Here is a 27,688-nt window from a genome sequence, read left to right as displayed (position 1 = left end):
GTACCTTACTTGGATCAGGGAGAACCTGTATCTGCATCATACTTCTGCAGAGTAAATTTGGTGATTGGTGCAGCAGATATAGATTGGATTGGCATGGTGAATGCAGTTCAGATATATGGTTAATTCATGAGATGGAAACCCTGAAGCATATCTCCTCCCCTAAGTGCATTGAGAAGCACGGAGGATGAATAAACCAGTGCCAAATGTAGAAAATCCATTATCTGCTCCCAGATTGAAATGAATAGGCAGCCACTGAGCCTAAACACTCAAAGGAGACGTTAGTAGTGGTGAAAGAGGCAATGAATTGGCACCAGAGTTTCTGCCTCCCTCTTAGGAAGAAGCCATAGACAATCTCTATTCTAGTATAGCCAATCTGTAAATTATAACAAGTGCAAGTTCCATTGATGTTCTATGCTGAGTAGGGCTAAACCACCTTTCATTTTCAGGTGTCAGAAAGTCATCCAATGGATTCATGGTCCAGGATACTGCTAAATAAAATTACAAGAGACTTCTGAATATCTTGAAAAATCATTTTGGGAGTATCGAAGGGGAAATGATTATAAAATATATATAAAAAACAGAGTCAGATTTCCATTTTGATAAGACTAGTCCTTCCCACCTGGGATGTTTTCTCCTTGCTTTTAGTTAAGATGAGCTAACTTTATGGCAGACTTTGCCATTTCTGTGGTGTTTAGATGGATTATCTTTTTCTCTCTAATGTGGACTATGCCTGGGGCACTCACACCTCTATCACCTCTAGCCTAGGTTATTGTAATTCTCCTCTCATTGGACTTCTCTTGTAACTGCCATTTATAGGGTGTAGCTTCCCTGACTTTTGGTATTTCATTTGTGATAATTGCTAATACCCATCCTTCAGGATCTGCATATAGATTTACTTCAGAGTCTTTCTTGACCATACATAAAAACTATAATGTTCTAGGACAGGAACAGATGCTTGTAGGTTGTGAACTGAGGACCTAGATACATATTAATTGACTTCATATATAGAGATCCAATTAAATGAATCCGGTTTGGATTATATAACAATTTTGGATGGGTCAGAGGATTTATTTTTCTTTTGTAGCTACTGTACATGCGTCCCTGTGATATAATGTACTGAATCTGTAAATCTGGCCTGTGAAAGTCAATGGAGAATATTACTGTGTGTTAATACTGAATGAATGTTTCCATGTGATTTAATTAAAATCTGATAGGAATTTTTAAAATCTGTAATAAATATCTAATTTCTCTCCTTTGTGTAGCATCTGTCTTATGGCAATGGTAGCTTACATGTTGATGCAGCCTTCCAGCAAACGCTCTGGAGTGTAGCCCCAATCAGCTCAGGAAGTGAAGTAGCGCAAGGTAAGATTGACTTGCCTTTAGTTATTAGAGTCCCCTGGGCTGTGAATTAAATACATCCCCCTAAAAATCTGCCAGTGATTCGTGTATTGTAGCAATGGGGTTTCTCTTGCATGAACATTTGATCTCACAAATGAATGTAAAAAATATGTTCCAAAAACAAAGAATAAAAATTGTGCCAAATGGTAATGATTTTCTGCACACTTATTTCTAAGGAATGGAAAAAAATGAAGTTAATTTTTGAATGAAATGAATTTATCCTAAAGTCACATTAATGTTGAAAATAAATGATAGAATACTTTACAGTCCAAATTTAAAATTACTCTCCTATAGCAATCTTAACGTTGCAATACATATAGGGAGAACTGGTAGTGATACCTGTATTTAGGTTACCAAACAATTTCTATATATGTGTGTAGCCCACACTAACAGTGAGGCTATTTGTCCACCTCTAATTGTTAAACCACATGTAGAGGATTATCAGTTTGCTACTGCTTCTAGCTAAGGGCCTTGTTCTTTAACTCAGCCAGTAGATATTCATGCTTATAAATCCAAACGGCCTGGGTTCATTCCCTGCATCTGTCTTGAAGGGTGAGCCAAGGACTTGCTGGGCAAGGACAATGGGACTGCTTGTGTGAGGAGAATGGGACTGGGATGGACTATGGATGAGGAAGAGCCAGGATGGAACAGGCTGTAGAATGGGTCTGTTATATTTAGGGTCTAGAAAGAATTTTTATTCAATTGTTGAATTTGGGCAAAGGATTCCTGAATTTCAACACTGTGACACATTAGTACATCTGTGGGTGGAGGTGGAGGAGAAAGAGGGATCCTTCTTACAAAATAATATTTTATGGTAGAAAACTCAATAATTTGTAATTCTTTAGAAAGTAAATTTTGTGATTTACTTTCATAAATACTGTACTGACAGGCATTTTAGCAAACTCACAAACATCCTTTCTTTCCCAATCTACTGCAGGATGCATATTGGTTTTTTTTTTAAATAAAATAACACTCACCAATTTAAATTTTTGTTACTAACGATTTTTCTGGCTGGTATTGCTGTTGGTTTTGTTCTGATTTGATTAGCACTGTCATTAACACCAATTCTTTTCATTTTCCTTGTTCTGTGAGGGGACAGAGCCATTTTACACATTCAGAGCTTGAATAAAATGGTGTTTGCTACAGTGAATTGTTAGGCAATTATCAGTGCATGACTGAAAAGTGGTAGCAGATGAGGTGTTCATACTCACAGAAGATCATATGAAAATGATGCCAGTTTTACATTTTTGTATCAGAGCATTTGATTGAAACTCAAGTCAATACAATTTTTCCTTTTTGCCTCTTTTATAGATATAAGGCTTTTAACTAACTGACTTAATTTTTGGGAACAGCATTTTCCCTTGCATAGGTGATCATCTGGGTAATGTCAGGAACAATTAGTGTTAGTGAAGACTTTATTACAGCAAAGCCTGCAACCACTACTGTAATTAGGTCTGTCCTTTGTGAAGGAAGGATGATCTTGAAGTTAAAGCACTGATTTTGTGTATGACCTTGGACAGATCACCTTGGTCTCTGTGCCTTATTTTATTTCTAATTAAAATATGGATAATTGTTATCCCAGAGTGCAGGGTGACATTAATTTAATTAACGTCTATAAAATACTTTGACATTGTTGAACGCAAACCGCAAAGTTATTGGTTCTGGGTGTACGTAATTCCAGAGAACACCTGTTCTGGGTCAACATTTTCTATTCTCTTTTAAAAAAAAATACTGTTATAACTTTAACCCTTTGTTTTATATTAGTTTGTAGAAACAAAAAAGATATTTGTGTCAGATTTTTGAAACATTTCAGTAAGTTAACAATGGCTTTTATTTAAGTAAAATGTACAGATCGTAAGTCCGTGATGTGAAATCGGCATTTGTAGCCAAAACTTAAATTAATTTGTTACTATGTAAAACCTGGTTGCATTATTTTTCACAAACCTGTGTTACGGAATCAGCAAACATAAGTTGATTAGTGGAAGTGGGTCTTTAACTACAAGTTAAACAAGACTGTACAGTAAGTTGCACGGGGGCAGTTTAAAAAGAGTTGCTTTGGGTAGCATTTTGCCTTTTGAAGATGGGCACAAGTCTGAATACACACATCTGTATTAACCCCAATATGGATCCATATTACAAAGTTAAAATGTATCTGGTAATGACTCTGAAGGAATCATAATAAGCTATCATATCAAAATCCTTTACATACAAATAAAAAAATTCACTGTTGAAAACTCCCCAAATAAATTTGTGATATTTCAAAATAAGAGAAGAAAGCCAAATGCTAATCCAATATTGAAGCTTAAATGAAGGCACTGAATTTGTTCAAGAGCATATAGGGTTGAAAGGATTTTTTCTTAGCATACGCTTTGATTTCAAATATGCATACATGTGCTACTTTTAACATTTATATTTGAAATTCTGTACACTGTAATTGCTTTGCAATATAGCTAAATTATCCAGCCTTTCTTGTTATAAGATTACGTAACTATTTCCCTTCTAGCATCCCATTTTCACATGTTCATAACTTTTTCGAATGACTTTTCAGGCTGAAATCTGTACCCAAAGATAAATGTCTTTTCAAATAGTTGAACAAAAGTAGAGTAACTGTTTTTGAGTATGAGACATTCTCCTTCCCCCACCACCATTCATTTAAAAAATAAAACAAAAACCAATTTCTTTTCCTGTTAAGGAAAATGCTCCCATCACCTGCCACTGGCTGTTCAGCTGCCCTTTGAGTTAAAAACCTGGGAGAAAAACAAGTGGGTTATGAACATATAAGTGCATCAAATACATATAAAGAATGGTTCGCAAAGGGGCAAATTGAGTCCGCAGTGCCTAGGCTGAGGATCTTGGCAGGACATTGGGAAGATCCATGCAAGAGGAGGTGAGGAATTCACATACCTCTGTCACATAGTGGCAGTAGAACTGCTCTGTGGAGGCTACTCCAGGATCATGGAGCGTGGCCATGCAAAGAGCTGGACTCTGTGCTGCACCAGAGGCGCATGCACCCAAATCCTGCTCCCTGTCTCATGAAAGAGCAGGCACTAGTACTGCACCTGGGGAGATAAAGGCAGGATTGGCTCCATAATGTGGCTAAATCTGTTTCTATCCAAGGACAAAATATCTGATACAAAGATTTTATACCAGTAGGATGCCAATGACAATTTTATTTTCCTTTTTGGTACTATTGTAAAACCAAGGCAATTAAGCTGTCAGATCATGTACAGATGCAGATCCTGATATAAATCCATACTAGCAAGGAGAAATTCAGGGTTAGGCATTGAATTTATTACATTTTGGCAACACTAGTATAGCTTTTCAGGCTAATAAAATCTCACTGAATTGAACTGGAAATGGACTGAATCTCTGTCCTCTTAGCTCATCCTATTATAGGAAGCATTGTGAGGCCATCATAACATTCAGTCAGTTTTTAGTACCACATGCACAAGCAAAATGGGGCTGAAAGAAAAGGTTCCAATTTCCTGATCTCACTTGCTGAGATTTAAGTGCGGTCATTAGGGATTTATTTCCAGCTGCTGTCTTCAATTTCACATGTGCTGTGTACCACACACATTTGTGAGTGCTTGCAGGTCCCAGATCTGTATATGCACCCATGTTGTGGATACGTGGAACAATTGAAGACTGTTTTGAGGCCAGCCAGAAAGTGAGCCTTTAACGTTGTTTGAATGTGTTTTTTGTGGTTCAGCTCAGACAAATATATATGACTCTCTCTTCTTCCTTTCATTCAAGGATATCTGATAGGAGGTGATGTTCTGAGGCTATTGCATGGTCACATGGATGAATGCCTGACTGTCCCTTCAGGGGAACATGGAGAAGAACAGCGAAGGTAGGTCTTGAAGCCTAAAACACATAGAGGAGTATCAAGCTTTATTGAATTAATTTTGACACTCACTGATATTACAATATTTCAGCATGTTAGACTGATACAGACATCGCTCATCCTAAGGAGAGATCCCATTGGAATTAACTCTTAGTATGAAATTTGCAGCCTCCTCTGGAGTTCTCTTTTTCAGTTTCATTAACCTTACTTCCTTTTCAGTTGCAAAAGTAATGAACTCTGTTGGAAGTGGACTTAATCCAGGAACATCACGCAAGTGAACTGAAATTGGAAGAAAACTGAAACAAGTTCAACCACTTAGCAACTTTTAAATTAATGACTTTTGAGTCACCTTTTTGCTTATGTCCTTAGCCTAAAACTAAATCTGGGAGCATAAATGCCTAGAGACCTCCAAGCCCACTGTGCTAGAAACTGAGCTGTTGTGATGGACAGAATGGCAGGATTAACTGTGTACTCTTCTTATGATTGATTTTTGGTTCTTTAATATCCACAAAGACCTCTATGCAAATGTCATCAGTTTTGTCACATTCCGTAGCATACACACTACCTCAGGAGGTGATATAGCAAGATCTTACAAGCTGGGGGGCATAGTTAATTTATTTGATAGGAACTCTGAAGGAAATCCAGAATGCAGCAGGAATTTGTAATGGTGATTTAGTATGTGAATCTTTCTTCTGAATCATTACATTTCACCACCACCTCAGCATGGTGATAGGGAACGGTATTTGGGGAGTTGCTGTTTCTCATATCAGCAGTCATATGAATGAATCAAATGGGAGGTAAAATCAAAATTCTGTACGTTTGAGGTAATTAAAGAGCCCATTAAACTTTTCTCAAGAATATGGCATTAATTTATTTTCTGGCCAAATGCCAATTGGATAACTTTTATTCTTTCCTAAACATTGCCTTGATATAAATTTAAATCATATAAATTATTTCTAACTTCAGCTCCTAAAAATAGTTGTGTAGCATTAACATCAGATGAGTTGCTATATTATAGCATAAGTGGCTCCATTTCAATGAGAATGAAGAACTTTCTTTGTCTATCTTGTTTGTAAAGTCCTTTGGGATAAAAGATTTTACATAAATATATTTTTCTGCTCCCTCCTTCTTTATCACACTAATGAAAATTGGGCAGAAGGAACATATTTTCTAAGTACTGCAGTATTGGAAATTTTGAACCTTTCAGGTTCAAAAGTATTACCTTCAAATTGTGAACTCTTTGGAACAGAAACCCATCTTTTTGTTATGTTTTTTTACAGTGCTTAGCACACTAAGGGTCCTAGTCCATGACTGGGGCAGGTAGATGCTACTGAACTATAAATTAATAGTACTGTATGCTCTGTCACTCCAAAATTTAGTTTTTATGTTATATGAAAATGTGATTTTTCTCACTGATTTATCAGGACAGATTATTTCTTCAATTGTATTAATTGAATGATTATAGAAACTAGTATGTGGAGGAGGAGATACTTCGTATATAACTCCTGAAATATTTTAATAATTGTTTGATTTCTAAGCAAAGTAAATTGTTATCTCAAGACAATATAGATTGCTTTGTTTGTAACCTACCAGTTGGTTTGTAGGGTAGCCATTTTGCTAGTTATGCTGAGAGATCCCTTGATTATGTTTTTCTTCTTTCTTGCTTATAGCATTGCAGATTTAAGATTTGTGCCTTTCATGTTTGCTTTTTTGGTTTCCCTCTCCTGGCACTTAAAAGCAATAAATAAGTCAAAGATTCTTTTAAAAGAAAAGGGTTACTGGAACTAGGTTTCTGAGCTCATATTTAGGTGGCTAAATACTGACTTGAGAGTCTAGTTTCAGGCACTATAGCAGGCCAGATAACTGATTTTTTTGAGTTTGTTGGCAAGTTGGAAAAGTGAAGATGTTTATGTACACTTTTTTTTTAATCTATTAATGCAATCTATTAATTATTGAGAGAAGCAGACCAGGATAGGATATACATTTATACAGATATGAAAAGCTGCTTAGAGATAAGAAAATAGAAACAGCATATAATTAGAGAATTATTTTTATCTTAGTGTTTCAAAAATATTTCTCCCCATATTCCTTGTGATTCACTGATTTCCGTATTAGGTTTGCTCATTAAAAAGATCTTTTCCCTTCCAAGTTGTTTTCTAAGGTAGCTAAAAGAAATTAGATAGCCCTTGTTGTGTAAAATATATAGCACTTTTTTTTTTTTAGGCTAATGAAAAGAATTACAGTGGTCGCATTTAGGGTGTTTTTTGGACAGGTATTGCCAGTTCTAGTGGTATTCCTCATTTAAAGTTTATGGAATGTCTCCTGAACCCTAGAACGGTTTCAAAATGGAGAAACTTTTTGAAGTGTGAGGACTGCTGTCACCTTTGGAAAGTCATGGGAAACGGGAGAGATTCCAGAAGACTGGAAAAGGGCAAATATAGTGCCCATCTATAAAAAGAGAAATAAAATCAACCCAGGAAACTACAGAACAGTTAGTTTAACTTCTGTGCCAGGGAAGATAATGGAGCAAGTAATTAAAGAAATCATCTGCAAACACATGGAAAGTGGTAAGGTGATAGGGAATAGCCAGCATGGATTTGTAAAGAACAAATCGTGTCATACCAATCTGATAGCTTTCTTTGATAGGATAACGAGTCTTGTGGATAAGGGAGAAGCGGTGGATGTGGTATACCTAGACTTTAGTAAGGCATTTGATACGGTCTCGCATGATATTCTTATCGATAAACTAGGCAAATAGAATTTAGATGGGACTACTATAAGGTGGGTGCATAACTGGCTGGATAACCGTACTCAGAGAGTAGTTATTAATGGCTCCCAATCCTGCTGGAAAGGTATAACAAGTGGGGTTCCGCAGGGGTCTGTTTTGGGGCTGGCTCTGTTCAATATCTTCATCAACGACTTAGATGTTGGCATAGAAAGTACGCTTATTAAGTTTGCAGACGATACCAAACTGGGAGGGATTGCAACTGCTTTGGAGGACGGGGTCAAAATTCAAAATGATCTGGACAAATTGGAGAAATGGTCTGAGGTAAACCGGATGAAGTTCAATAAAGACAAATGCAAAGTGCTCCACTTAGGAAGGAACAATGAGTTTCACACATACAGAATGGGAAGAGACTGTCTAGGAAGGAGTATGGCAGAAAGAGATCTATGGGTCATAGTAGACCACAAGCTAAATATGAGTCAACAGTGTGATACTGTTGCAAAAAAAGCAAACGTGATTCTGGGATGCATTAGCAGGTGTGTTGTAAACAAGACACGAGAAGTCATTCTTCCGCTCTACTCTGCCCTGGTTAGGCCTCAACTGGAGTATTGTGTCCAGTTCTGGGCACCGCATTTCAAGAAAGATGTGGAGAAATTGGAGAGGGTCCAGAGAAGAGCAACAAGAATGATGAAAGGTCTTGAGAACATGACCTATGAAGGAAGGCTGAAAGAATTGGGTTTATTTAGTTTGGAAAAGAGAAGACAGAGGGGACATGATAGCAGTTTTCAGGTATCTAAAAGAGTGTCATCAGGAGGAGGGAGAAAACTTGTTCACCTTAGCCTCTAATGATAGAACAAGAAGCAATGGGCTTAAACTGCAGCAAGGAAGCTTTAGGTTGGATATTAGGAAAAAGTTCCTAACAGCCAGGGTAGTTAAACACTGGAATAAATTGCCTAGGGAGGTTGTGGAATCTCCATCTCTGGAGATATTTAAGAGTAGGTTAGATAAATGTCTATCAGGGATGGTCTAGACAGTATTTGGTCCTGCCATGAGGGCAGGGGACTGGACTCGATGACCTCTCGAGGTCCCTTCCAGTCCTAGAGTCTATGAGTCTATGAGACTGCATGTATTAAATTTAGATACTATATAATGGGCCCATATGGAGTAGCATTTATTGTTGCTACAGCTGCTTCCCCCCAGAAGTGCTACTGTGAATTGAATGAGGGGTAGGGGCAGGATCTTGAATATTGCCTGTCTACCTTTTTGTATAAATCCTGCAAAGCTTCCTTTAACTGCAGTGATATAACACATAAGGGCTTGCAGCATTAAGCACTGATTTAATGAGCTTTAAATTAAACACAGATTAAAGAAGAAAATAGGGATGTATCTTTACAATAGGGAATAACAACATTTATTCTTAACCTTAATCTACAACATAAAAAACCCCATACATTAAAAGAAGCTTAAGGGTGCAAAGTCCACCATTCTGAAATTAGGAAACACTAACATGTCTCAAATTTTTCTCCTCTTGAAATATTAACAAATTTAGCTACTGCATACAATCTTTTTTATATCTTACTGCGGACTAGTACTCTCACCCCACCCCGTGTATCTGACAGGAGGATGCACTCATCTCTGGGAGATATGTGTTGTTAGAAATGTATGCATACTTTATATCTGACGTGTTGCATTTGGCTACTGACGGCTACACACCAGAAAGGTCTGGACAATTTTGGTAGGTGGTAAACTTGTAGGATTCACTATTTGCCTTGTAGGATTCATTTATTGTTCTGCCCTTATTTCTCATGCATTTCATCTCCCTAGATCAGTGATACTGAGACTTTGGTTCAAGAGCCAAATTAGCGATCAACATTATCCAAAAGAGCCACTGTTGTGTGAATTCATTGTGTCTCTCGCTCTCATTCTCACAGAAAAATGGCTGATCTGATATTATTATTTTATCAACTACAATTGGTTAAAAACATCCTGATTGGTTAATAACTGAAACTGGATAATAATTGCAACATGTGATAGTAAAACACTGTGAATTAAAGAGTCGCAGGAGACACATTAAAGAACCACTTGCAATTCATGAGCCTCAGTCTGAGTATCACTGCCTTAGATATAGGACATTTTGTACACAACGTATATACTAAAGTTGTGCTATATTTGGAGGTATGTTTATTCTGCATCATCTGTGCTGGTAACTTTTGGAATTGTCTGAAGGCAGGCTTTAGGCATAAAGATAGAATTGTGTTTTGTTTCAGGAAGTCTTCAAAGACCAGTTCTATCTTGCAAAATGACAGCATAAAAATTGCATTGCGGGATCCTATATTCATTCTCACTCACTGATTTCTGAATCAGATTTGCTCAGTTAGCAAATAAAAAGATATTTTTCTCCTAAACCTTTTTCTCAAATAGGCAAAAGATTAGATAATCCTAAAATACCAACTTTATTGGATTTTGTTGTCTGGCATCAAATGTCTGTAATGAATAAATCATTTAAGTATGACGGTTTCAGTACTAGACAGCTTTTTAAAAATAGTTTATTTTTCTGTTGTGTTCTAGTGCATGTTAAATTTATTTGAATTTGCACCTAGGCAGGTTGAGTACGTTTCTAAAGATTACTAAAATCAATAATAATACAAGCACTGTGTGCAACATGTGACACTCTCTCTCAAACCCTTACAATCCTTCAGTGTAATATCATTGGAATTTGGCTGAATTGTTTGTGGTGATATATGTCCGTTATTCAAAATTGTTTAAAACCATTTAAAAATATATGTAGGTTGTTGAAAAGTAAAGATGTGAGGAAGGGAGGAAACTCTGAGAGCTCATTTAAGTGTTCTGACAATATTCAGTACTTTAGAAAAAAAAATCAATGCAGTAAAGTAAGATAGAGTTTTTGGGAGCAGTATCCTCCTGTCCGCTGGAAACCCTGCTGATCAATTTCTCCCCCCGCCCCGGTGCCTCCTGCAAGCTGCGGAACACCTGTTCAGTGGTGTGCAAGAGGCACTAGGGGGGCAGAGTGAGAGTGGGGGGTGGGGCTGGTGCGGGTTTGAGCACCCCTAGAGCCCAGTGGAAGCCAACACCTGTGCCCCGTTATTGAATATTTGTGCCACATGATGGTCGTGAGAGACTGTAATCATGACCTTCTCTTTAAGCTAAATAGATTGAGCTCCTTGAGTCTGTCTCTGTAAGACAAGCTTTTCTTTAATTATCCTCATGGCTATTTTCTCAATCCTGCCCAGTTTATCAACATCCTTCTTGAATTGTGGGCACCAGAAATGGACATAGTTATCCAATGCCAAATACAGAGGTAAAATAACTTTTCTACTCCTACTTGAGATTATCCTGTTCATGCATTCAAGGATTGCAGTGGCTTTTTTGGCCATAGCGGCATGCTGATTAGTCGCCATGGTTGATTATCCATCATGACCCTGAAATTTTTTTCAGAGTCATTGCTTGCCGAGGTAGAATCTTCCATACTGTAAGTATAGCCTACATTCTTTGTTCCTGTGTGTGTGTGCGCGCGTGCACACACACACACATTTAGCCATATTAAAATGCATATTGTTTGCTTGAACACAATTTACCAAGTGATCCAGATCGCTCTGAATCAGTGACCTGTCCTCTTCATTATTTACCACTCCCCCAATTTGGGTGTCATCTGTTTATCAGTGATGACATTGTTTTCATCATGAATAAAAATGTTAAATAGCATATGGCCAAAAACTGATCCCTGTGGGACTCCACTAGAAACTGGAAGATTCCCTGTTTACAATTACCTTTTGAGACCTATCAGTATTTAACCATTTAATGTGTGCCATGTTCATTTTATCTTTTTATAGTTTCTAATCAAAATGTCATGCAGTACCAAGTCAAATGCCCTACAAAAGCCTAAGTATAGTACATCTACAATGTTACCTTTATGAATCAAACCTGATATCTTTTTTTGTATGAGATTACAAGTTAGTTTGATATCTCTATTTTCCACAAACCTCCTTTAATTATTCATTAATCCAGTCCCATATCAGCTGCTTCATTATCTTCTCTGTGATCGCTGAGAGGCCTATAATTACCTGGGTCATCCTGTTTAGCCTTTTTAAATATTGGCACAGCATTAGCTTTCCTCCAGGCTTCTAGAATTTCCCTTGTGTTTCAAGACTTATTTAAAATTAACATTAATCAATCAGCAAGTCCCTCAGCCAGCTCTTTCAAATACTGGTGACAGGACTATTGGACCGTATTTATTATTATCAATTTGCAGTTATTTAGACCATTCAATTGACTATATTAATTGCAGTTATTTAGACCATTCAATTGACTATATTAATGTATTTTTTAAAAGACTGATTAATCTTGGAACATCAGCACTGCCAACTCTCATGATTTCATTTTGAGTCATGTGAAACTTAGTTTTTGTTTTAAGGAGTCTCATGAACATCTAATTCTGCCTTCACCCCTGTGAAGTTTTATCCTTAACCAAAATGGCTGCCACCTTTCATTATAGAGCAATGTGACTGAAGTCAACAAGATGGCTGCCAACTCCAGTTGTTTCTAATGTGGCTGAAATGAGGCTGTGACATGTGAGGGCCAGACAAGACAGAAGAGAATGTGGAGGAGCGGGGATTAAGACTGGGGGCACTAGGGAGTTCGGATATGTTAGGAAACTATGAGGAATCAAGGGAATGTGGGAGGCAGATTGAAAGGGACGCGGGATGTGACATTCTATACCTTGGGGGAACATCCTGGAACCCGCATAATCGTGATCTTACATATAAAGCATGCCTTGTAAGGTATCAGGGGAAAGGTTATGACCTGCTGAAAGTCATTTCTGTATCCATATTTGTATATCATATTGAGAACTAGATAAATTCATGGAGGTTAAGTCTATTAATGGCTATTAGCCAGGAAGCTTAAGGAATGGTGTCCCTAGCCTCTGTTTGTCAGAGGGTGGAGATGAATGGCAGGAGAGAGATCACTTGATCATTTCCTGTTAGATTCACTCCCTCTAGGGCACCTGGCATTGGTCACTATCGATAGGATACTGGGCTGGATGGACCTTTGGTCTGACCCAGTATGAACGTTCTTATGTTCTTATCATTAATGTATATGAAGTTATGAGAATTGTGCTGTATGGTGGTCACTAAAACATATTATAAGTTGAGGAATCAGCCAGACATTAGCTCCTCAGAGGCAACATCAAGGAAAGTAACCAGCACCCGGGCAGGGTGTCAATCAGCCCATCAACAACCATTGTCCCACAAGGGAGCTACGATGCAGTGACTCATCTGCATTAGGCCACACCAGGGGAATTGCTCAACCTTGCTTGGGAGACTTAGCAATGCCCTGAGACGTGCCTGGACTTAGCAACCAAGACACTGAGAAGAAGACAAGACTCCAACAGAGGAGATTGTACCAGGTTTAAGGAAAAAAACCTGTATATTAAGAACTGCGATATCCAGTGAGATGAGAAAAGCTGCTTAATGTAGTTGTTACCCAATCTAATAGAATTGAGAGTTTAGACTGTGAGGTTATATTTTACTACTTTTGGTCACTAACTATGACTTTTTGCCTATCATTTAATCTACCTTTTATAGGCAATACATTTGTTTTACTGTTTATCTTTACCAGTGAGTTTGTATGAAGTGTGTGGCAAATCCGCTCTGGTTTGATATATGTCTACTTTCCATTGCTGAAGTGGTGAACCAATTAATAAATCTGCACTGCCCATCTTGAGGAGTGCAAGCTGATATATTCCTGGGGTACAATGCTGGGAGCTGGGGGGATTTGGCTCTGGTGCCTTTCTCTGTGTAATTCATGAGTGGCTCTGGGAGCATTCATGCAATCCAGTTGAGTGCGGGGCTCCACATGCTGTTGTGCTGAGAGATAACAGTGCCTGGAGGGGCTTGCTGCTGGACACTAGTTAAGGCATTGTGAGAGAGAGCCCAGGCTGGAGAGAGTTAAGGGGGCACAGCGTCCTACAGTCCCAAGCTGCACCCCGGGGGGATTCTGTCACACAGAGAATGTGAGATAAAAGAGAAGAATGTCCTGAGTAGGAGACCAGGGGGCGGCGGAAGGGAATAAACTGTGAGAGGCAAGTGAATATAAGAGGCAGGTGGGAGACAGCAGACTCTGGGAGGGACAATATGAGTAGGACAGCTACCTATCCTCTTTATTTAGTGAGGGATACAGAGGAATAGAGTGGTAGCTTTTCACATCCAGGGTGATGGTAAGTGGAATCCCTTCTGAGTAGTGCACAGGGAGGCTTGCAGTTTGGGCATATATTTAAAGTTTAAATTTTGAACCTGGGATGATCACACACAAATGAGGCATGGCTGGCTTTTCCCTAATGGTGAAATGAATCCAAAGGTAAGAAGACAGAAAAATAAATAAAGAGAAGTTATTACTAATTATATTAATTGTGATGTTGAGCACCCGAATTCATAGCAGAAAGAGCCCCGCATCTTGTAAGAGTAGCTCAGCACCTTGCAGGATGTAGCCTTAATGGGAGGACATCAGTGATTTTACTATTCAAATAATTATGTGTTTAAAAAACCCAAAATATATTAAATAAGATCTAACAAGTCTAGCTGGTTTCCACAAAAGATGAACACATCATTGATGTGAGATTAACTGAAAGAAAGCAAAATATTAAAACAATTATTATACAAATTGATCTCATTTATAAAAGTCAGTGGGATCAAGATGCCACAGTAGCTACCAGCAGTCTATTCCCAAGAAAAACCACAGAGCTTTACCAAACTCACTTTGATGTATTATTTTCTCTTAAAACTTGAAAAAAAATATTGCTTTGGAATAAGACCTGTGTCATAAACAGATTGTTAAGGGTTAATGTCTCTTCTACCTGTAAAGGGTTACAAGCAGGGAACTGGACACCTGACCAGAAGACCAATCAGAAGACAAGATACTTTTAAATTTGGGTGGAGGGAAGCTTTTGTGTGTGTTCTTTGTCCGTTGTGTGTTCTTCTCTCGGAGGGTCTGAGAGAGACCAGACATTACTACAGGCTCTCTAACTTTCTTTTCAAATAGTAAGTAAAAACAGGCGGTTTAGGCTTTTTGATTGTTTTACTCTATTTGCAATTGTGGATCTGGCTGGTTAACTTTTATATGTGTAGTTGCTGGGAATATTTTGATTTGTATTGGTACTGGGGGGAAAGTCTCTTTTTGGTGTCTGTAAGCTATAGGACCCTGTAATACTTACATCTTGAAGTTACAGAGATAATTCTTTACTTTTTCCTTTCTTTTATTAAAAGATTTCTTTTAGAGAACCTGATTGATTTTTTTTGATGCTTCTCTGTATAGTGATTTAAGAGGTTGGATCAGTATCTCTCAGGATAGCCCAGGGAGGGAAATTCTGGGAGGGGGAAAGGTGGGAGAATGGTTGATTTCTCCTTGTTTTAAGAACCCAAGGGATCTGGGTTCTAGGGAACATTGGGGAGGTCAGAGTGCCCCAAAACACTATATTTTTGGGTGGTGGCAGTGCTATCAGATCTAAGCTGGTAATTAAGGTTAGAGGATTCAGGTGCTAGTATCTCATTTTCTGAACTCTAAGGTTCAGATCTGAGAGGGAATGCTGTGATAACCTGTTCCTCTAATATCCTTTATAACTGCCATGGCTGAAGGCAGCATGTCCAGTTAAAAATCATACATTTTAAAAGCACATTTCTTCATCTCTGTGTTAATGATAATTCCTTTGATTATTACAGTAGGAACAAATTTTAATATCAGATATAGACTCATAGTCCCTTCTGGCCATAAAGGCTATCATGATCATGTAGTGTGACCTCCTGCACATTCCAGGTCACAGAACCTCACCCACCCACTCCTGTAATAGACTCATAACCTGTGGCTGAGTTACTGAAGTCCTCAAATCATGATCTGAAGTCTTCAAGTTACAGAGAATTCACCATTTACACTAGTTTAAACTCCTACATGTTTATGCTGAAATACTTTTGCATTTCTCTAACTTTGGACAACAATGAAAATTAATTATGGTAATTTCTTTTTATTTAAGGCCCACTTCTAGTTGTTTTCACTTTTAGTTTCTCATGCATACGCATAATGATGTAGTAGGTAGGGTTGCCAACTGTCTAATTGCACAAACCCAAACACCCTTGTCCCACCTCCTTCCCTGAGGCTCCGCTCCTGCTCACTCCACTCCCTCCTCCCTCTGTCGCTCACTCTCCTCCCACTCTCTCACTTTCACTGGGCTGGGGCAGGGGGCTAGGAGGGGATGTGGGCATTGGGCTGAGGGGTGGGGCCGAGGGGTTTGGAGTGTGGGAAGAGGCTCTGGGCTGAGCCTGGGGCAGGGGGTTGGAGTGCAGGAGGGGCTGTGAGCTCTGGGAGGGAGTTTGGGGGCAGGAGGGGGCTCAGGGCTGGAGCAGGAGGTTGGAGTACAGGAGGGGGTTTGGAGTGTGGGCTTCAACTGGGTGTTGCTTACCTCAGGTGGCTCTCAGAAGCAGCTGGCATGTCCGGCTCCTAGGCTCAGGGTTGGCCAGGCGGCTCTGTGTGCTGCCCCTGCCTACAGGCACAGCCTTGCAGCTCCCATTGGCTGTGTTTCCTGGCCAATGGGAGCTGCGGAATTGGAGCTCGGGTGGGGGCAGCATGCCAAATGGACTTTTAGCAACCTATTACAATCTCCCAGATTGGTTTCAGTAGCCACCGGGAGATCAATTCCGATTCTGGGAGACTCCCAGCCAATCTGGGAGGGTTGGCAACCCAAATAGTAGAACTATCTATCTATCTTTTAAAGTGCTTTCACTCAATTTTTTAAATTTATTTCCAGAAACATTTTTATTAGATGTAAGTTTTTTGTAAAATATTGATTTTACAAAACCTGAACGTTGGGTCCTATTTGACCCTTCACTCCCTAGATTACAATTCTTTTCAAGGCCAAATAGTCCCAGGAAACATACTCTTAAATGCCCTTTACTTTTTCCATTCGTATTTCATCCCATTTCCTTGTGTGGCCCTGGTTTTACTTTAGACCCACTTTGCTATCTGCTACTTATTCCTCTTTCCTTAGCAGAATATTTGGGCAGAGGTCTGGTTTTGCATCCAAGATATTTCACATATTCATAATTTTACAATGGAACTTATGCATCTCACAACAAAATGGGCCATTCCTTGAATGCAGTTTGTAGAAGCGTGCAACTTGCAATGATTTCAACTCTTTCCTCTGGTTTATTTCCTTCTCCTACCATGTGCGTTTCCCCCCACGGTTATACATATGATTTTCCCTGACTTTCTTTGCCTTTATCCCTAGGGAGTACTACAGTGTGTGGTAACACAAACATATTGTACTGTAGCAGTATTTGAGGAGCAGAATCCATTGTGAATATGTACTGATGGAAATAAAAAAGAAAAAGAATGGGTGAAATCCTGGTTCCAATGAAGTCACCCAGAGTTTTGCCATTGACTTGAACAGGGCCATGATTTCATGAATTCTTTTCTTGTGCAGTCACCATACAGAAAATGACCTTTTAACCTACTGTCTAATTCAAGTAATCAGCATGATTTAAATATGTTAACAAAAATCTGCTGTGGCTAAATGCTGTTCGCAGCCATTCAATTGTTGATTTTTACCTGTGTGTTGGTTAAACAATTTAGCAAGGTTATACACATTGTACATGTTGCACAGCAATAATACAATACAGCAATAATACAGCAGTACAATGATAATACAGTAGTACAGCAATAATACGGTTGTTTTTACACAGTAACCAAGTTGAAATTAAATGACAGTTTTCCTGGTCCAGCTAGTGGTTTTTAGCTGATTGTTAACTTAATTGTCCATATATGGTAGATAGAGGTGTATTTGACCCAGCTCTTATTTATAAAGCACCTCATTTTTCTTTTCTTGATGCTTGGAGTTTTGTTGGTGGTTGCAAAGCAGTGGACCGAGTTTCATTTTTTACTTTTTTACTTTTACTAGGACCACCTTTTTCCACTTCTGTCCCCATTCTTCAGGCACAGGGTAGCTACCTGAAGCCTGCTGTTTACCACCAATATTTATAACAGGGGACCGCACATGTATTTTTTGTAGGTTTCTTACAGCTGTTTTCAGTGTTTCACTCTGTTCCTGTACTTGTTGTCTCTGGGCTGCTTGCCACCCTGCAAGGGCAGTGGGAGCATTCCAGGGCTGTGTAGCTTCTTTTGATTCTTTTAACTGTTTCTTTGTTACTGTTACTTGTTCCATTATGCTTGTTCCATTACGTGTTTGGACAGCATGCCAGCACGCTGTTTCAGCCATCTCACTGCCATAGACAGTAGTTGCAAAATTTTTGCTTTTTTACTTTTAATACTATTTCTTAGAGCCTCGGTTTCTACCATTGCTCTACATATGTCAGTCCATGTTTCCTCACTCTCTTTTTTAAAATTCATATGGACCCCCCTTACTGGCAATCCAGCAGGTCCAAGAGTTCTCAAACTCCGTGGGGATCACAAGGGAGGGGATCAGGGGGTTCCCTAGCTCGAGGTTTGCTGCCATATTAGATTGCGATTCTTACCACAGCAGGTTCGCTTACTCACCAGATCAGCGGTTGGGGTCACCAGTGTTGTCGGATGCTACCGCTGTGGTGCTCTGCTCTGCTCAATGTTGGTATTACTTAGCTGCGTGTGTATGTTCCCTCTGTGTGCTGTCCCAGCTTTGTGCAAATACCTGACACAGCAGACCCGAAAAGAACCCCCAATGATCACAGAGTCTAGTAAGATACAAAGGCACGTCGGCCAGGTTTATTGCCGTATGGACACAGTTGCAATTCCCCGTAGATTACTTAGTTTACCGGGCATACTATGAGAAAGTACCTCGTGGCTATGGACTCGGCTCAGTCAGTGGCGGGACTTTCCACTGCCCCCTCGGCCGGACAAGACACCGCCCCAGGGATGCATTCTTATACACAGGTACAAACAAGTTACACATCACTCCTAACGTATTGAGGTGCCACCCTTCTGCGTAGCAAGGTGCAACCCCTCTACGTAGTAAGGTGCCGCCTCTCACCTTGTACATGTTGGTTTGAACAAAACAACTCTATCCATCATATTACCCTTTTGCCCCTGTCATTGGGATGGGTCAGTCTGTTCCTTGTTATCTGTGTGGAATGTACAAGTATGTGAATGTTCTGATATCTAGTATTCAGTACCTTTTAGGTACGTATCTTCTTGCAGCATCAGCCCTTTTCTTGCCAGCTTCTGTGAGCAGGGCCTGCGTCTGGCTCACAGCTTAACTTTGCTTTATGTTAGCAAATTCTTGACCATTACTTTAGTTCAGGCCTTAGGCATCATACCAGGCCTCTGATACCAAGGTTTATATCTCAGGGCCTCCTCCTACTACAGTTTCCTTACCAATGTTTTTGAAAAAAAAATATAAACTCAATACAGCAATAATACAGCAGTACAATTCCTTCTCATCTCCTTCCTCTTTAAACTTGAATAATTTGTTAACAACTTTTCTGCATCCTGGTTTTGGAGAATTGTCTGACGCAGAAGCTTTAAATCATTGTTTGGATTCCAAGCAGCTTGAAATGGTCCCTGCACTGTGTTTTGTGTCTTCTCTTGAAATTGTAGCACTGCATTTTTTCTTTATTTGTTGATTATAATTTTGAGGCTTTATTTATGAATTCATAAATATCAAGGGCATATCTAAAATTATTGTAATTAGAGGTTGAGCTGTGTCTAGAGGAGACATGCACTGAACTGCATGTGAGAAATTACATAGAATTCTTCCTTTTAATTAAACAGCTGAAAGCAAGATGCTGTGTTAATGCTAAATTAAGGTTGTACAGCCTTTTTTTTTTTTGGTCAGGAAATACACGTGTTAAGGTTCCTCCAGCAATGTTACTCAGCCACATAACAGATGTTCCTATTTTTCTTGTTAACTGTACAACTTAATTATTTAATTTTATGATTTTGAAGGTGTGTGATAAAATACACATGATGTGCAATGCAGCCAAGTTAGTGTTGCTGTAGAAACTTTAAATTTTGTGTTTCCTGACTCCCTTGTTTTGGAACATTGCATGAATGTAAAGGTGGCTCTTTTGTATTTGTTCTTTTTAAAAACAAACCAATCTTATACCACAAGTGTATGTTGAAATTGCTCTTGTTGTTTGTTAGTATGTAAAAGTATTTCCAATTAGGTTCTGACATTGGGTTCTCATTACGATTGTATCATTATTTGTATTTTGGCAGAATGTAGAGCCCAGTCAAGAACTCAGCTAGGAACTCTGTTAACCTAGAGTAAAATAGTTCATGCCCCAATTTAGGTGAAACAGACACAAGCTCGAGGAAAAGGATAGAACATGCAGAAGGAAGTGAGTTACAGTTTGCAAACGTTATGTTAGAGCCACAATTCTTTTTTCCAGGAGTAGAGTTTGGTGGATTTCTTTGTTGTTTTCAAAATTTTTAGGTGAAGTTTTGTTAAACTGGGATTATGTAAATAGAAAGAAAAAGGAAGAGAGAAGGGAGAGAGGAAAGAAAGAGGGCATTCAGCAGGGAAGGAAGATGAGGAGCATGGAGAACCTGTGGAGTAAGTCCAGAGGTGAAAGTAAGCCGGTCCGGCGTACCGGCAAGAGCTGGTATGCCGTGCCGGACTAGACCGGCTTCCCGGGCGATGATTTAAAGGACCTAGGGCTCCCGCCGCTGCGGAAAGCCCCGGGCCCTTTAAAGTGCCGCCGCCAGAGCTCCAGCAGCGGGGCTTGGGCAGCACTTTAAAGGGCCTGGGGCTCCCAACAGCGGCCAGAGCCTCTGGCCCTTTAAATCCCCACCGGAGCCCCAGCAGCCAGGCTCGGGTGGGGATTTAAAAGGCCCGGGGCTCCTGCCACTGCATAATTTAGCTTGTTTTTAATAGACTCCATAAATTTACATATCGCTAATAACCCAGGCTGCATTTTTCTTTCACCTCTATCCCCTGGTAATCCTGTCCTCACTTGAACTTTAAATCACCACTGGAGCTCTGGCAGCCAGGCTCGGACAGCGCTTTAAAGGGCTCGGAGCTCTGCAGTGGCTGGAGCCCCAGGCCCTTTGTTTCATCTCTGAGCCCTGGGGCTCCTAGCCGCCTCTGCAGCTGGTAGCTCCGGGGTGATTTAAAGGCCCTGGGGCTCCCAGCCACAGCCGGAGCCATAGGGCCTTTAAATGCCTCTTCTGGTTCAGGCCACACTCATACCCAGGACTCCGGTGTACCGGTAAGTCCTTTCAGTTACTTTCATCCCTGAGTAAGTCTGAGCTGATGGGATTGTAGGGAGGGAAGAGCAGGGAAGCAAATGTCCAATCAGTTTATTGGAATGTCCTGAGTCAAAACTGTGGAAATGTGGCCTGATCTGATATCACTGTTCAGCAGTTCCTGCTTCTTGCCTTTTCTCCTGCTGGCTTGAGTGTCTGTGGCCCTGTGGCCTGGTTCTTCCTTGGAATTTCTTTGTTTGAGCCCACATGGCTAGGAGTAGCAGGGTGAAGGTGGTGCCTGGGTCTTAGTATCTCAAGTGTAGGGGGGAATCAATCCTGTATAGTTCTGGGAGTTCCTAGGGGAAGGAGTAATCCTGGCTGTGCTCCATATCCTCTTTGTGCTTTTGAATCTCCTAAGACTATTGCTTATGTTTATCCCTGCTGGCTAAAGAGTCGGCATGGCCCTTGGGGCTGGCTCTTCCTTCCCTGGAATTTCTTTCTACTACAGGCTACATGGCTAGAGGTGAAGAGGGATGCAGGGAAAGAGGATGAGTTTCTACCTGCTCCTGTTCTGTTTTGGTGGCAGACAGTGTTTTCTGCAAGATTTGGTTAACAAAATAACAATGTTATCAATTTTCATTATGCTGGCTGTATAGTTGCAGTGGAAAAAATAGAAATTTACATTGTTTCAAATAATTATTTGACATTTTCAGTATATTGGAGAATGCAGGAGGAATTTAGAGGCCTTAAAACTGGGGGAATACGTAACTTTTTCACACCTGCAGACATAGTGTTTCATGCCTTTAACATAGTGTGGCATACCATGTTGTGGCAATTTGTTGGAGGACTTTTGGTTTGTGAGTGTTTCACTGAAATAGTAACCAATAGTCCCTCTTGAAAACTACCCAGAATCAGCAGGAGAGGAGCAGGCCCTGTGCTGGCCCAGCCTTTTAGTACTAAAGCAACAGGAATGTATAAAAGGGTATGGGACTTAATTAGACTTTGCTAAAATTTTAGCAGTTGCTCCATAGCACATTCATATGCAACTCCTCAATCAGTTATCTTTATCTATTTTTACATGCTTTTTCTTTCTCAAACCAATCAAGGGTATGACTGAGTATTCAGACTATTTATCTGCACAATTTCAACTTTCAAGCATCAGGTCTGCGTGCAATAACCATGTCTTAAAATAATAATGTGAAGTATTTATTTTTCATCTTTTCCAAACTATATTAATTCCCCTCTTCCCATCTGGATGAACACATCTTCAATTATGTCTAGCTTAGGTACTTGCATGACCTTCAGAAATGTAATGAGTTCTTTATCTTCACAATACCTCATGTGAGATAGGGAAGTAGTATTTTCCCCACTTTATAAATAGGAAGCCGAGGCCTTACCCACAGTCACTCAGGAAATCTGCAGTGGAAGAAGGATTTGAACTAATGTCTCCCAAGTTCTGGGTTTGTGCCCTAACTGCTGGACCAAATTTCTTCTCTTTGGACTGAAGCTAAGAATATAGCCCAATAGGATTTTTTTTTTCAGAAAGCTATGAGTAAATGAAATAGTGTGCTGTAATAAAAGTTTGCAAACTTAGCTATAGCTTTCACTTGCGTCTGAAGCTGTAATACTTTCCTGATTTATGTTTCTGACATTCCATGTCAGATGTGCTTGATGGAAGTTACAAAATATGAAGTAATATCCAGCAAGAGGAAAAAAAGGAAAACAAGGAAGGAAATGGGAAGAAACAGGAGGAAAAACAGGAAAAGATAGCCGATTTCTACCTTTTCATCCTAAAGCACAACAAAAGCAGGGAGAATAATTAATCTTGTCTATGGGTTTCTGGGCACTCCCCATCTGTCAAATCTGTATCTCTAAAAGCATTATTAGATAAGATGGAATCATCTATAGTGTTGTAGATTCTTTTTTTGTGTCTTTTATATTTAGAAAATGAGAGGCTGTTCAACTGAAAAATTACAGGACTTGGAAATGATATTGGCTGCTGCAGAAGAGACAGTCAAATCTACACCAGCTTCTCAGCTAATAACTGTTATTAGAAATAAAGATTTTGGTGCAGTAATAGGTGCTCTGAGTAAACCCTTTCATGCTCCATATGAAGGGACTTGGAGCTTCTGATGTTGCTTATTGTGTTGCATGGAACTTGAGGATGTTTTGTCATAGGGCTAAAATAATTTCTAGTTGTGTAGTGAACATCCACAGGGCAATGAGTTGTTGTAGGAAAAACAGATGCCACATCAAATATCATCAAACAATACTTTCCAAGAAAATTCGTTTATTTTGAACGTCTCTGCTGAGGTAGAGAAGAATATCAAGGAATGATGGGGGGAAAGTTCCATTGTGAATATTACTAAAGCTTCTCTGAAGCTTTAGACACTGCCATTTATTTAAGCTTTGAGAAAAGAAGAAACATTTAGAATAATCTAATTTGTCTGCATATAGAATGTTGGGTCTATCCTGGGGGGTTCAGGAATGTAGTTGGAGTGGACAAAAAATCTAATAGCAACTTCGACAGTATGAATGGAAAGTGGCAAGAAAATAGTAACTATTTTTCTCTATGGTTTTAGTTAGGACACAGTGGCCAGAGGATAGGAAGAATGTGTATTATGAGAATTAGAGAATACATATTTCATCTGACATGACTCACAACCCTGATGAGATGTCAAAGGCTATCGTATCTAAAAGCAGAAATCAGATCAATTAAAGTTCATAAGGCTTTATTACATTCTGCTTGGGAGTGAAGGGAGATAAGGAGTGTCAGAAATGTTGAGTCCTGATCATGCTGTGCATAGGTTTTATAGCTTCTTTCTATGTACTGTATTTGTCAAATTTAATCTACCTGGTTTCTTGTATAGGGCCCATCTCTCTGGAATTTAACATTATATGCTCAGCATATATTGATCAATGCTGTTATAACAATGCTGTTATAAGGCCCAAAGTATTTAAACATTCATATGTCTTTGTCATAGTAATAATGTGTATTATTTGCACCGTGTGTGTGTTTGTATACACAGAGAGAGACTATATTAAGCACATAATATTAATAACAGTTAGATAGCCCAAATTGGCCTATTTCTTTTATAATTCTGTTCATTTGTGCTAACTATGCCATAATACCCTGCATTAGCTGAAGTAAGTTTTTGCTTAAGTAGATAGAAACACTGCCAGGAACAGTACATATGAATGTTTTCTCCTAGCAACAGGTAGGGAGTTTCTTTCACAGGCCAGTATGGAATGTCCTCAAGAGAAAGGACAAAATATGATTGTTCTACCCTGGTACAAACATAGGAACAGAGGCGGCTCCAGGCATTAGCACGCTAAGTGCGTGCTTGGGGCGGCAAGCCACAGGGGGCGCTCTGCCGGTCGCCGCAAGGGTGGCAGCTTGCCTGCGGAGGGTCCTTTGATCTCGCGGCTTTGGCGGAGCTTCCGCAGGCTGCCGGCGAATTCGTGGGACCGGGGACCTCCCGCAGGCAAGCCGCCGAAGGCAGCCTGCCTGCCGTGCTTGGGGCGGCAAAATACCTAGAGCCGCCCTTGCATAGGAGATATTTTCATGCACCAGTACCTTGAATGTTAGTATCCAAAACAGAGATTAGAAAAGGAACTGAACAAGTTAAAGAGATGTGATGAACTGATAGCTTGCCTTTTACTGTCATGTAAAGAGATGTGTAACTGATAAAATTATCCTATAAATACTGCCAGCTGTAATGTGTAACTTTGGGAGCACACCTTCTGTGTAAGGTGACTAACAACACTGCATGAGACAGCTTCCTGGAGCCTGGTATCATATTGAACCCTTTTTCTCTACTATATGCTTACTGGTGTTTAGCAGTAAATTTGAGTGATATTGGTTATTTTGTTTCCTGAACATATTGCATTAAAAACCAAAGTGTGATCACGCGATTGATTATACAATTTATCAACAACAGTTACCATGCTTCATCAAACCAATGGTTTATCTAGTAAACAATTCTTCCTCTTTCACACCAATTGCATTATGCTTCAGACCAAGGCAAAAGCCCCAAAGGAACATTAGGATAAGAAGCAATTCAAATATCAGCTTAAAAAATGTTTGTTAAAGCATAAACATTAATAATGAATAAGATGGACTAGGCAATAGATTTTGTTAAAATTGACATACATACACACCGATTTTATTCCAACAAAAGCTACGGGGTGCAAGTATTCATTTTGTGTTATCACAACACAAGGATTTCATGGAATTATCTTCATATCGTGGATGGGAACTGACACTTGAATTTCAAGTATTTACTCTTGTAAAATTAGTAATTGTTCATAAAGTTTCATAGTAGTTAGAAGCACAATTGTCTTTGCAGATCTCTGTAAGGAAGGAATCAAATTCTTCCTTTGCACTTGTATTTAATATGTCAAGAATGTATGTAGGCTTAAATCTATGAGCACTTTGAAACTAGGGTAGACTTTTTTTTTTTTTTTTTGCAGGGGATGATTTATCTGGTGAAAATGTGGGAAGCTCAAGAGCAGTTAAGCCTGTAATAGGGAAAACAAATAAATAAAAATATATTAGTTTATATAGCACCAAGAATGTACAAGGTTATTTACGTATTCACCCATTGTTAATTTATTTTATTTTATTTTTAATCTATAAAAAATAGTAATGTACTAATGTATGGGATACAAGATATAAGAGCAAAACAAAATGATTGGGCATTGAAGTTCATCATGGGCATTGTTAGTTCCATGAGGTTTTTCTTTTTTTTAAATTTTGAATAAGCATTTGTTATCTTTTTGTTAAAAAGCATTTCTTTCATGGTTTAGGATTTGTAGGAAAAGGTGTGTTTTGTGGCAGGACTTTGAGGAGAAGAGTAATCTGCAGCAGAGGGGAGGATGTGCTAGAGGGATTGGCCACATGGAACAAGGCATGAAGAGCAGTTGAAGGACATGAAGTGAATAATTATATATGTGACTTCAGCAGGCTGAAAAAGGGAGCAGAAAGAGGGGTGAGGATGAGGAGTCTGAATTTGATGCAGGAGACAAAGAAAGAAGCAAGTGAAAAAATTCAGAGAGACTGGATGTGGTCATATCCGTTTCTGTTGAGGTGAATATAAAGGTTTTTCGTTTGCATCAACAGGCAAATATTCACTGAGTGAAGGACAAAGTTAACTTATCTCTCTCTCAGGAAAACTGATCTTGATAGGAAGACAATAAATGAATCAGTAAATCAACTGAGTGTTTATTCAGAAATATGGAAATCTCTTCACTGTGACCTTGAATTTCAAAATCATAACTGCTTTTTCTTCAAAACTAAATTTCTTGGGTGGGGGAACAGAAAAAAAAAACAACACACCCAAAAATTATCTGTCTTTTGAGTGGTAAATAATCACTTTTCCTGTAGTCTGTCTGGGTAATCAGAGAAATACTCTTGCATATGTTGTCTAAGGAAGTAAACAATTAAGAGAAATTTCCTCCTGTGCTTGTCTTTTGTCAGTGCAACAAGGGCTAATAGTAAAGCTAAACGCAGTCAGCAAAGTTGAGGACGCTTAATACAGTTAGGATGAACAGACAGCAAATATGAAAAATTGGGACTGGGGTAGGGGATAATAGGAGCCTATATAAGAAAAAGACCCAAAAATCGGGACTGTCCCTATAAAATCAGGACATCTGATCTCCCTAAATACAGTACTGGACTGAGAAACAGAAAGGATTTGCATAGAGGGCTTCAGCCCTACAATAACTACACCTCTACCCTGATATAATGCGGTCCTCGGGAGACAAAAAAATCTCACTGTGTTATAGGTGAGATTGCGTTATGTCAAACTTGCTTTGCCCCCCTCTGCTCCTTGTTCCCTGACTGCCCCCTCCAGAGCCCCCCATCCCTAATCACCCCCAGGACCCCACCCCATACCCAACCCCCCTGTCCCCTGACTGCTCTGACCCCTATCCACCCCCCCACCCGCCCCCCTGACAGGCACTCACCGGCAGTGGTGGGAAGCGGAACAGCTTGGCCCCCGTCCGCTCCACTCCGCCAGCTCCCAGCCGTGGTGCTCTGCTTCCCGCCACCGGTGAGTGCGAGAGGTTGGGGAAAGGATGCCCCCTTGTACTCACCTATGTCAGGAAGTGGAGCAGCTCGGCCCCAGCTCGCTCCACTCTGTGAGCTCCCAGCCCCGGCACTTCGCTTCCCGCCGCAGGTGAGTGCGGGGAAGTTGGGGAAAGGACATCCCCCCGCACTCACCTGAGGTGGGAAGTGGAGCGTTGTGGCTGGGAGCTGGCAGAGTGGAGTGGCCTGGGGCTGGGCTTCTCTGCTTCTGCTGCTGCTGGTGAGTGTGAGGGGAACCCTTTCCCCAAATCCTTTCCCCCGAGTGACACAGCTGGGGCTGGGGCGAGGGAAGCAAAGCGGGCTGTTCTTGGCCCCCTGCTAATCCCCCGAGCCACTCTGGGACTGCAGGGCCCCCGAAAGTGCCCTCCCACAGCTCCTGCCCCCAGACCATGGGGGGGGGAGCCCCTGACCACCCTGAGACCCTCTGCCCTTTATCGAACCCCTCGGCCCC

The 27,688-nt window shown here is 40.0% G+C and overlaps 1 protein-coding gene and 1 long non-coding RNA gene across 7 annotated transcripts in view; one reads left to right on the top strand and one right to left on the bottom strand.

Annotated features, from left to right (window-relative positions):
* Positions 1–27,688, top strand: part of RYR2 (ryanodine receptor 2) — a 727,531-nt gene that overhangs the window by 285,001 nt on the left and 414,842 nt on the right. For all 6 annotated transcript variants that reach the window (XM_050950348.1, XM_050950346.1, XM_050950344.1 and 3 more), the window contains 2 exons: positions 1,263–1,362; positions 5,152–5,248. In XM_050950348.1, coding sequence (XP_050806305.1) covers positions 1,263–1,362; positions 5,152–5,248 — 197 coding nt within the window. The remainder of the gene's footprint in view (positions 1–1,262; positions 1,363–5,151; positions 5,249–27,688) is intronic.
* The window catches only part of LOC127049568 (uncharacterized), an 838,950-nt gene that overhangs the window by 407,462 nt on the left and 403,800 nt on the right, over positions 1–27,688 (bottom strand). The window lies entirely within an intron of this gene.

Source organism: Gopherus flavomarginatus, chromosome 4 (assembly GCF_025201925.1).
Source record: "Gopherus flavomarginatus isolate rGopFla2 chromosome 4, rGopFla2.mat.asm, whole genome shotgun sequence".
Taxonomy (NCBI): Eukaryota; Metazoa; Chordata; order Testudines; family Testudinidae; genus Gopherus; species Gopherus flavomarginatus.
Note: the sequence above shows the minus strand (reverse complement) of the source record. Positions and strands in the feature narration are given on the sequence as shown.